The following is a 12,017-nucleotide window of genomic DNA, read 5'->3' as shown; positions in this document are numbered from 1 at the left end:
TCAGATTCTTTAAAATCTGGAAGCAGTGGAGCTGCTTTCTCAGTTCTCTGCCAGGCATTCAGGCGATTTCATTTACTCCTTTTTTTTTCTTCCTCCAGTTTTCTTCTGACCTGCTGTTAAGGTGCTGGTTTTTAAGTTAAGGAAATTGCCAACTGGAAAAATATAAATTGAGATGACTGTTTGGAGGAATCAAAATTGGATGCTTTCCTCTGAAATATATTTTACCTCAAACAGAAATACTGTGCTTGAACTCAAAATCAATCTAATATCAAAGCATATGGAAGGAAGAGCTACTGAAAATAATTTGATTTATTGCATTCCACAGTGGTTACAAAGTATCTTCCTTGATAATGATTGTCTGATAATGAGTATGGTCTCTCAATATTATGCTAAATTTTAGACAAGTAGAACAAGATAATAGGGAAGCAATGTTGAAAATGGGAGCAGGTCTCTCAAAAAATTGTGAAAGTAGAAGAGCCAATGTATCACAAAGGCATCTAAGGCAAAAGGCTGTCTTTCCTAAACACTTAAAAACTCCTTGTAAATGCTAGCATTGATTATAAGGAATGGACTGCTGACCAGAATAAAATTGCCTGGGGAAAAACTTCACTTTAAATCTTTCATTTTTCCCTTAAAACATTTTTAATAAGGGTCTCACACGCGTGAGCTGCAAAAATGTCAAGAGGCCATAGCTCTCAATATCCTGAGGACCATATCCTCTTTAGAATGAGATTTTCCATTCAATTTTGAAACTTTTGGGATCCAGTTGGATTTATTTGTGCTGTTACTTTTCCTCAGATATTTTGAAAAATTCCACATGCAAAAAAATTAGCTCTGAAATGGAAACAAAAACCAAAACTTCAAAAGTACTTACAAAACTGTACTTTCCAAATTACGATTCAGAGTGTGTAAAACAACCTTTCATTTGGCTTTTTGGAAAGTTTCCCAGGTTCCAAGAAGTCTTAGGAGCCAGGAGTCCTAGGAGCCCACCCGGAAAATCCTCAGAGCTGGTTTACAGCTGATAAGCCCTCTTTCCCTGGCTGCAGGTCATACAGCTGATTTTTTAATATCTAGGCAGATGACATGGATGATAACTGGGAGGTTTTGAAATTTGCATGGTTTCTATCATATTTATGCACAAATGGGTGGATGTCTGTGGATAGCTTTCATTTTAAAACACTGTCATTTTCCAGGAGAAAAATACTCCTTAGAAAAATTTACAGTATGTTCAGGATTTCCTCTTTCGAATCAATGCCAGTACAATCCAGTTAATAGGACTAAAAGTGAAATGGAGTCATGAAGGGATTATTGACATTCTGTTTTGAACACTCTCACAGAATGTCTAAATCCTGACTAGTAAATTGCTGACACAGACTCTAAGCTTTTCCAGGGAAAGTACAAGATGCTGGTGCTGACCTGTGTCATTGCAAACCTGCAGCTCATACGCAGGATACTTGATGGTGGTTTTGGCTCTAGTGCTCTTTCTCCCCTCTTAGAGGTAGAACAGTTTCCTGAGATGCTGCCACTAGCATGCTTGGAAATGTCAGTTCCTACGTGATGTGGTGATATGCTGTCCAAATAAAATTTTAAAAATGAGATGATTTATGTGGATTTTGAAACATCTGAAGCACAGTTATTCACTCAAAATTTACTGTCATTGGTTTTAGTAATAATCTGTTCCCATATTGTGCTTCATCTCTGGACTCTGGAGCACCTTACAGAGCAAAAGAAATACCATCAATTTTATTTCACCAAGTGAGAGGGAAACTGAGGCAAGAGTGGGGAACCGATTTAATTGTTACCACACGTAAGATTAGCAGAACCCAAGACTGAGCCTCCAGTCAGGCTTCATCCATCCTCTACCACAATAACAGAGATTTCCTGAGTGCTCAGATCATCCCTCTCCTGTAAACAATGACTAATGTTATTGAAAAGAAGATTCTCACATATCTTAGATGTAAAAATTGTTCACAAATATTTATTCATATTTTTAAACAGCATTCTGAATGTGTGGGCACTCTCAATGTGTGCATTTTTCATTAATGTCCTAGCACAGGAGCTTGTTGGCAGGCATATTGCTGTAGCAGACAGTTTGATGTTTGATTCTGAGGAATTTCTACATAAAGTAAATATTTGATGTGCAGCAGGTAGTTTGACTTTATGTGTACATTTGTCCAGTCAAGGAACAGTCCTGTCCCTTTGCCCTTTGCTCCACCAGACTGCCTGCACTCAAAAGAAATTGTTTGAAATAATAGGTATACGTAGGGCAGTATTCGCAATTAAATTGCATCCCTGGAAGTGACTGTAGACATTATTCAGCAAAGATTATTAAATAGTTAATGTTATGGGTATTCATATTCTTGGTACATTTTGAGGAGACCAATAGGGAAAAACACTCTCCTGAAGTCCAAGAAGGAAATAATTTTCTGTAAATGTGTCTTTTTGTCCTAAGTAATTTGATGTTGCTGCATGTGTGAGATTTGCTCAGTCAGCCCGAGGAGTGCGACCAGTCCGCACTAAATCCATTTGTAGCCCGTGTACAGCCTTCCTTCACTGCGTTTGACTTTGCCCCTGTCAGGTGAAGCTGTAGTCTGTGGGTAAGACTTGGGGCACCCTGATCGGGTTCCTTTCTTTTACGCTACATACCGAAGGGTCTCTCTGTGGGCAGAGGCAGGGTGATGGTGAGGACATGAGGGGTAGGCATCACCTCGGTCTTTCCCCTGCTGTGCGACCTGTCACCGGACCTGTGCGCCAGCTCTCTGTGCTTCGGATGCGTGCGGCCTCTTGTCTGCACCTCCCCAGACTCACAGCCACGCTCTGTCTACACTGTTACTTTTTCCTATTGGTATCAGTAAGTCCCAGTGGAGGAGAAATTAGAGAACCACAATGAGTTAGACAATTTCCCCTCTTAGTGAAAGTGCTATAAACTTGTTGTTTTCTCTGGCTTGTGTAGGGCTGCTTCTGTCAAGTCATAGCACATTGTTGCTTATCCCAGTGCCTTTAGCTGTTGGTTTCATTATCATAAGCTTATTCAGATGCTTCTAGCTTTCTCTTTTTGTGTATAAGAAGTAATTAGTGTAATTTAATGCCATTGCTGTTGCTTTTTCCAGGACAGAATAATAATAAAAATCCAATATAACTATAAAGTTAATCAGACTGTAACTTCTCTTATACTTCAGTACATCTCCACGTAAGTCCTCAACAGTGATCTGGGGTTTGACAAATCACATTTCTAAAAATTTCTGTACATGCTTATTGATAACAATTTTGTGGCCAAAATGGTATCATCAGAGGCTCAACATACACAGATACTTTGGGATATCATAGAGTAAAATACATCTTTTTCAGAAGCATGAGATAAAGCCAATTATGACAGTTTCAGAGAATTAGGCAGTGGAAAAATCTAAGGACAAGTACTTGATGTTTAGCTTAGTTAATTCCAATTAAAGCCTTCACAGTAATTTTAAAATCTAATGTAGAAATGTCCTGTTGTTATTTGCTCTGTTTTTCCTGAGTATTTTGTAATAAGTGGCATCACCTAGATGGAATACTTATTTTAAAAAGGAAATTTTGGTGGTTTTATTCTTAAAATCACAAAACCTTTCAAAAATATACATGGTAACAAAGACAAAAACATGCAGAATCCTTTATCTGTTTATTTAAGCATCCCAATGACATCACAGACTACTCGTGCTTTTCTCCCATATTTATCGTGAGGTCGCGAGGTGTTTCTCATATTCATTTTAGCTCACTGATCTCTGTTTTACCTCTTATCCCCCATATGTATATTTCTCCCAGCACATGGACACATATTAATATCATGTTTGTTTACATGATTGTGAAGATTATTGTTTTACTTCTCAAAGAGGTAGAGCACATGTGCTATGAGTAAACTATGTGATAATCTATGTAAATTATGTGCACAGAAGCTATACTTTGCCCTTGGGGGAAATGCAAATTAGAACATTTTGTATTTTGTTTGTTTTTAAATACATATACTTTTCACTTCAAGGCTCAGGACATAGTCTCTGTTTATTTTCCCATTGCTCATCATTTGTTTTTTCTTTTAAATATCTCAGTCTTTAATGATTAGGTTGCTACTTTGGCAGGAAAAAAATGCTTGATGAGTGAGGTCCTCAGAACATAATGTTCAGTGTATTTTATAGCTCTGCTGTAAGGGAATTATCTGCTTGTAAAAGGGTGTATAACACACTTACAACTCAAAGCCATTATAGTGATCTGACAGTCTTCATTCATTTTCTCCTCGTACCGTCTTGTTTTCTTGTTTTACATTAGTGCTTGTAATATTTTTTAATCCTGCATTACTAAACCACAGAGTTAACTGATTTTCCTTATATGAAGCAAGAAAAACATATTCATAAAATGTGTTGTTTACTGCACTTGCAGTTCCCTGCTGATGTAATTTTTTGTATTAATAAAATTATTTTTATACTCTTTAAGTACCCTTTTCGAGAAATGTTTTAATGTAAGTTGTCTGATTCTGTTTTAAGTGAAGGAGAAAACCTGGTAGAGGTTGTCTCTTTAAATCAGATCTGCAGTGTTGATGGACCCTCTAGCAGGCACGGTAAGAACCATTCTCACCTCTGCAGCAGGGAGCTTGACCATATAGGCTCTCACATTCAATCAGAACGTTTTCCCTTTTAATATGCACTGTACCAATCCTATTCCCATGGTTACAGCTCGTGCTTCTTTGGTTGCTTCCAGTCTGTTGGAAAAGGAAGGCAGCATACATTTCTTGTACAGGAGTTTAAAACATCATGAAAGCAACCCTGTTGTGATTTGCATTTTAAATGTTTCTTTTTTTTTCTCATTGTACAGAATGCTGTAGCAGTAGCTTCAGTTCATTTGCCACAGTCTGTCTTCTCTCAGTCTTCAGCCTGGCAATCTGTTGATAACTCCACTTGCAAGCTACAGTTTATTGTCTTTCGGAATGGAAAACTCTTTCCTAGCACAGGAAACTCATCAAATCTTGCAGATGATGGGAAACGTAGGACGGTTGCCACACCAGCTGTTTTTGCTAAAATAGGTGAGGAGTTGTTATGCATTATTTCCTTTAATCTAAAAGCTACAGTATACTTGATTATGTAGAGAATAGAGGAGTAGAGTATACAGTGTGCTGAGAGGCTGGAAGCAGTCTTTTTCTTTAGTACAAATGTTTGCAATTGTTCCTATCGGCATTATTTTATTCAAATTATCTTGCAAATAAAGAAATGCACTTGCTGTATGACTAGAATGCAAATTTTGGAGTACTGTTTGTTGACAATGTTGTTACAGATGCTTGTTTCTTAAATCACGGTTCTATAGGAAAGAACCTTGGTTTACTCTTTACAATGAAAATTGCAATGTTAACGTCCTAGACACTGATAAAATTAAGGCTTTTGGAGTGGGAGTAGTGCCCTGTTGCATGTATCAATACTCGCCAGTATACTTTCTGATACGATGGATGTAAAACAGGTGTTGTTAAAGGCTTTTGTCTAAATGTGATATATTGTATGTGTTAGTGAGTCATTATTTTGATTAATTATTCACCCAGGCAATTTTTCTAATTTTATTTGATACTGAATAATGCTCTCATTTTTATTAACATTTTTTAAATGTTTAAATGTGACTTTGAAAGTGCAGAATTGACTCAGGTATTAATCATACCATGAAACTGAGCCATTCTGCAGTTACATGGGCAATAGTGCAAACACTGGTCCTAACTGAAGAATCTGAAACAATAAAAAATCTGCTTTGTGAAGGATGATTAGATCATTTGGACACTTTATGGGATTGAAGTGTTCAGATTTATTTATACTATTGCAAACTTTTCTGATTGTGAGCACTACCTTTGATTTTGACCATTAAGAGTATATGTCTATTGCTTTTTTCCCCATAGTTTAGTGTATCTGATCTTTTTACACAGCATTCATCAGTAAAGGGTTTTCCACTCCATCGCTCTGATTCAGTTTGTTGCTTTTGCAGATGGGTGCAGTTTTGGAAACCTCACCAGCCCTCTTACTATAGGGTTGAGGCACTTTGCACGGGGTATAGACCCCATTGCAGCCTTCTGGGATTTTGACCTTCTAGATGGACATGGAGGCTGGTGGGGAGAAGGGTGCCACATAATTAGTTCTGCAGGCAATATTACCACCATTCAGAGTACACACTTCAGTAACTTTGCAGTGCTAATGGTAAGTATATGACTTAGCAAATATACCTATATTTTTTTCTCTCTCTCTCTCTTTTGCCATACATATATGTTCTTTTTATGTGCATCTGTATCATTCTCAATTGTCAGTAACTGACCTTCTGGTTTCTATAATGTTTAGGATAAGACGGTCTTAAAGTAAGTTATTTAACTGCTAGTAAGTGAATAAACCTGGTGGTCAGTTTTAATATCCAGAGACAGGCCTAATCAGAAATGACATTAAATTCAGTCTTACAAATGAAAGTTCCATCAAGGAACAATTAGTATGTAATGGTTATAAATTATAGGACAGGGTTTAAAAATGTATACTCCTGTGTGCTTTTACATCAGCACATCTCAGAGGCTGGTCTGCTTTTGTTCCTGCCCTGCACTGTGTTGATCATACTAATTAGTTGCAGGCATACCGCAATGTTGAATCATTTAATAAATGGAGAGGAATAACATCTTCTGCTCTTTTAAGTAAGGACAGTACTGCCCTTGTTGATTCTGTAGGAGTTTTAGTTTGTATACCAATGCTGATAGCCTTCTTATGAAATTGCTGTTCGTGAAGAAAAATATTTCTGTGCAGTGCTAACATATCAGCCTGCTTTGGTCTGTTCTCAGTCACACTTACAGTTCCCATTGCAGTTATTTAACTATCCTGCTTAGCAGAAAGTTACCTTCATGAAAGCACAAATTTATGCAGGCAGCAATGACCTGTTATTATTCAGGGAATAAAGGAAAGCAAACAAAAAATGAGAGATTCCTAACATATATAGATGAGAAAATGTTTGCACCATTAAAAATATTTATTATAAACCATTTGTAAAAAGATTAGCCAGATGTGTACTATTAATACCAGATTGATCCTGAATGGTGGTGCATGATTGCACTGTAGATGCTGCTTGTGTACATTACAGAAATGTTTATAGTTGAGTAAATAATGTATTGTGTGTATGTGTAAGGGACAGCAAACATAGGCGACAGGAATTGCGAGGACGTGTGCAGAGAATACCAATCTGCTGCTGTCAGATGGAGCCCAGATGGCAGCCAATCATAGCACAAGGCTGTAGCACCCACGAGTTAAATGCAGATATTATCGTCCACTTCGTAAGAACTGATTTCCCTCAGAGTTACTTGAAAATTTTTCACCCAGTCCAGAATTGTTCAGAATTTAAGAGCTGTTCCTAAGATTTTACGACATCAAATATACCAGATTTTCTACAGTTTCTATGAGTTCCCTTTTTCCCCCCAGCCACTTGTTTCCCTGAATGTGAAACATAATTTTGCTTTCAGGATATTCTTCCAAATTCATTAAAGAAAGCACCTGTTGACTTTGCAGGTGCCACACCCAAAATGGCTTCCTCCTCCTTCAACTGCTTGGGTTCAGCCTATTCTTCTTAAACTTTGAGTAGTTACTAAATGTTAACTAATTGCTTGCACACAGCCAGCTCCGTGGTTTCATTTTATTTGCAAAAATTGTATACTGACACAAGGGCTACGATGAATTTTTAGTTTCTAAAGCCAAATGCACATTTTTATCTAATAAGACATAGAAGTTTGGTTTTTCTACACCATAAAGGCAACTAAGGCACATTTTACTGCAGGTTTTGCATCTGGTATGTAATTCTGGTTTAGGTCTTGGGTTTGTTTTGTTATGGTAATTCAACTTTGCTTTTCTTCCTGTGTGCATCTTCCATTTTTATCTGTGCAAGGAAGAAACTAGTATTTTAGGCTCACCATTGCTTTGCAATTGATATGGTAGCAAACAATGTGATAGGTTCCTTACCTTATGTTTCACAGTCACTTTTAAGAAAGAAGATGCCTGACCTTAAGTCCTTTTAATATATATATCTATACACACACAGATATGTCTTCAAACAGTGTCTTTCTAAACAGCTGTTGGAAAACTTCTGTAGCTTCGTTATGTGCAACCATTTTCATTCAAGTGTTATTTCTTAATCAGTGTTTTGTGGCATAAAGTCAGGGATTGTTTTATTTGATAGAGACTATGCTTTTCTGGACAGTTCAATTCTCGTACCAGAAATGAAAAATATTTCATAGTCCTGCTTAGCTATTAATTTATAATATGAACAATATAAAGTGCCTATGTGTATCTTCTTAATTCACACCTGAGTGCCTAATATATTTTAACATACTAACAAAGTGACAGCAAATTCAAAATAGCTAGTGTATGGTATGTAGCCAATGAAATTAGCTACAATATGATCACCCATGTTATTAATCTATAATTCTCTAATCTATTAAACCATAAAAATTCATAATTGATTATTATGTTTTGGGGTAATAGCAGAAAACTGAAGTAGCATCTGTAAACTGAAGCGCAGCAATAAAGCAACAGTGATGAAGGTTTACATTACCATCACAGTAATGTATGTCCTGGTATGGAACAAGATGAAATAGAAGCCTCAGTTAATACAAATGTCCATTTTATAGCTAGTCCAGCACATATTCTGATTTGTCATCTTTTTAAATAGTAAGACAAAGTTCCCTGAACTGCTTTTATAAAAATTGTTTCTGCCTAGGTACTGTAAAAGGGTTAAAATAAAGGTTTTGTAGAGTCCTTTTTTAGAAAGGCAGCAATCAAGGATTTATCAGCTATGATTGATAATTAATAAGCATGAGCATACTTCAAGTGAGAGGATTCATGTAGAGCCATTTGATTTCTCTCTGTGACAGTTCTTCCAGTGATGTCAGTGAGAGAGAGATTATAGTTTGGAGGCTGGCTTGGAAAGGAGGTACAAGCTCCTTCTCTTACACACTCTCATGCTTTCACTCTGCTCTGGGTTGGGCCAGTGCATGGAAGTAAAATAGTAGCGTCAGACATAATACAGCATTATCTTTTTCTAGTCAACTTTTGGATGGTATGTCCTAGGGGTGAGACTAAAAACCTGTAAACTAAGCTCCCAAGTTATATTCCTGCCTTTCTGTTCATACACTGTGTATTTAGACCAGCTCCCTCTTTTGTCTTTTCTTCTGTTACCTGTAGGAGGAAAAGAGACAGTCACGCTCTAGTTTCTTTTGGAGGTGGCCAAAGCCCTCTAGGGTCTTGAACTATGAACCTCTGCAATATATTTTCTGGTTTAGAGTAAAATTATGAACTTATATATTCTGAAGCTTTGGTATATCTAATTATTTGTTGTATAAATACTATGTAGTTGTTCTCTTTTGTGAACTGAGCTGTATATCAATATTATAATTTTTCAGGACAATGTTTGTGTATGTTATGACCAATCTAGTGCTCTGTAGCCATGGTGTATCTGAGTAAAAGCTCTTCAGGAGATAACAAAAATATCCAACAGCAGCACTGAATTTCAAAATTTGCTAAAAATATTTGGCCATACATTGTCCTTTGCTCTTCCTTTCATTTTTCTTAGAACAGAATGGCAATTCAATAGTGATGGATATTACTGTAATTGTATACAGCATTTCCTTTCCCCCCTCAGACGGCTTTGTCAATAGTAATTTCCTCAAATCTGCCGAACAAACACTACTAAAATTCTTAAATCTAAGTATGCTACTTCTCAATTAACATAAAATGGATTAATAAATATTGTTAGCATTTTTAATTGTAATCCTGAAGTTAGATTAAATGAACATATATCATAACCAACTCCTTTCCTGATTTGTCACAGTGTATTGCATTATTCCAAACAACATAGGTGGGGTTTTGTTGGATTATTTTTTTTCTTTGTGAGTGTAAGGAGTCATTTGCAAAAGTAGTGTACATTCAGTGGATAGCTATTTGAGATAATTAGGGCTGAGGAGACTGAGCTGGCAAAAACAGAGCAAATTTGAAACTATCCTGGAAGCAAACCTTGGAAAACTGTGTGAATGAGAAATTAAGGAAAGGCAAGATACTAGGAATGGATCATGCTAAGAGTTACAGGATTTTTCTCCTGTTGTTTTACAAGCATTCCCTGAATCTTTTAAGTATTTCCAAATTGGTAGGATCACAGTACCACAAAAGCTACATTTTCAATATTTTCAGTGTGACTGGAGACAACTGCAGAATTTCTTAGGCCTATTCATGAAGTTCAGTTCTGAAAACAGTCTTCTAAATGTCCATGTTTCAGTTCTTCTCCAAATTAAACAGCCTGTCTAAGCCTTTTGAGAAATTAATTAATGAGTCAGGGAAGTATTACAGAGATGTGATTTAGAAGGTTGACATAGTTACAGTATTTGACATTCTTCCCGTAGAGAACACAAGGTTTTCTCATAATAGGCTGTGGAAACGTGGTTCAGGACTTTAAAAAATCAGACTGCTAATAAAGAGAGGTTTAAGAAACACCTGATTTTACACCTACAAAATAGACATTAGCAGAGTTTAAGCACCAAAGACTATGAAAGTGATCCAGAAAGTTTACCTGCTATCTGCAAAATTAACGTTTTTTGTAGTGGGAACTGGGAACTGCAAAATTCCCTGGAATTAGATTCCTCTGCACATGTGTAGATGCTTCCCAGTGTGAAGAGCTCAATTTCTAAGCTCTGCTGTCATTCAGAGGCCTGGCAAGGAGGCACATACTCTTCACGTAAGTCCACAGCTGGCATGTACTGCTCACCTAAACAGAGAATGCTTAGCCCATATGGACAGTATTGAGTCCAGCTTCCCGGAAAAGGTTGTTTATTTCAGAATATTCCTGAATGTGCCAATCTTTTGCATAAAGCCTTGGAATTAGAGTACTCATAAGAGCAAGATCTGGCTTGTAGTCCTTTCTCCTTGGATTACATCTACTTTTTATTAAATTATACTTAATAACATGTATTATTTGCTCTGTAAAATGTATAAACTGGCTTGGTACTGGGGACAAAACTCCAGGCTTGTCTTCCTCAAAATGCACTACCTTTATAACAAATCAAGCCTCTGGCTCAAGCTCACTCTTTGTATTTGCTCTTGCTTTTTACTGGCTTCGTGGATCTTGCATTCTTCGTAGTGCAGCTTCAACCAAAGGGTAAAGGGGATCCAGACTATAAAGGAGCTCAGTAAAATGGACCAACTCTTGGAGACAGGAGATGTAAGTTAAAGACCTAGAATCTAGGTCTTGACCCATCTTATTGTCTTGGTGGCTTCTACTGGACTTCTTCCAATTCATTAATGTCTTTCTTGTACTGAAGTGCCCCAATCTGGGCATGCTGATCGAGCTTTGGTCTCACAAGTGGTCCATAGAAGGGAATAATCACTTCCCTCAGACTGCTGCCTGCACTCTTGCTAATATGGCCCAATATGTTGTTCACCTTATGTGCCACAAGGGCACACTGCCTTGCTTTCCATTTAGTGTCCACCAGGACCTGCTGATCCTGTTCTGCAAAGCTTTTTCCCAGTCAGTTGCAGTCAGGATTACTCTGTCCCAGAGACAGGAAACTTTTTACTTCTCTTCATTGAACTTCATGAGGTTCCAGTAAGCCCATTCCTCCAGCCTGTTGAAATCCGGCCAAACAGCAACCCTTCCCTCCAGCACATCAACTGCTCCAGTCAATGTGCATTGCAGTGTTTTTGGCTCTCCATAGAGACCCATCTCTATGGGTAATTTCCATATTCTGGTGCTCCTAAACATCCTAATATTTGGCACCTAATTTTTAAGTTCTGTTTTGTTTAAGTAGGAGGACTCTAAACACAAATAGGAGCCTAAATCTTACCATAACTGATTGTTCAAATGCACTTGTGTTTCCAAGTCTCTGTGGTGTTTGGGTATTACTTCCTTGGGGAACACAATTTCAGATGTCCTGTTTTAAACACAGAAACCAGTTAGACTATACTTTCTAACATCATACTATTACAAGCAATATATTAAAAATAAATGTTTCA

At 37.2% G+C, this 12,017-nt stretch overlaps 1 protein-coding gene across 2 annotated transcripts in view; it reads left to right on the top strand.

The window, feature by feature from the left end:
- ADGRA1 (adhesion G protein-coupled receptor A1) overlaps positions 1-12,017 on the top strand; it is a 290,403-nt gene that overhangs the window by 230,042 nt on the left and 48,344 nt on the right. The window contains exons 13-14 of one of the 2 annotated variants that reach the window (XM_049810494.1): positions 4,840-5,047; positions 5,986-6,194. In XM_049810494.1, coding sequence (XP_049666451.1) covers positions 4,840-5,047; positions 5,986-6,194 — 417 coding nt within the window. Of the gene's footprint in view, positions 1-4,839; positions 5,048-5,985; positions 6,195-12,017 lie in introns of those variants that run through there. The other variant, XM_049810495.1, reaches the window with a different exon arrangement.

Source organism: Accipiter gentilis, chromosome 9 (assembly GCF_929443795.1).
Source record: "Accipiter gentilis chromosome 9, bAccGen1.1, whole genome shotgun sequence".
NCBI classification, from domain to species: Eukaryota; Metazoa; Chordata; class Aves; order Accipitriformes; family Accipitridae; genus Astur; species Astur gentilis.
The sequence above is the reverse complement of the archived record's forward strand: the minus strand, read 5'-3'. Positions and strand labels throughout refer to the sequence as shown.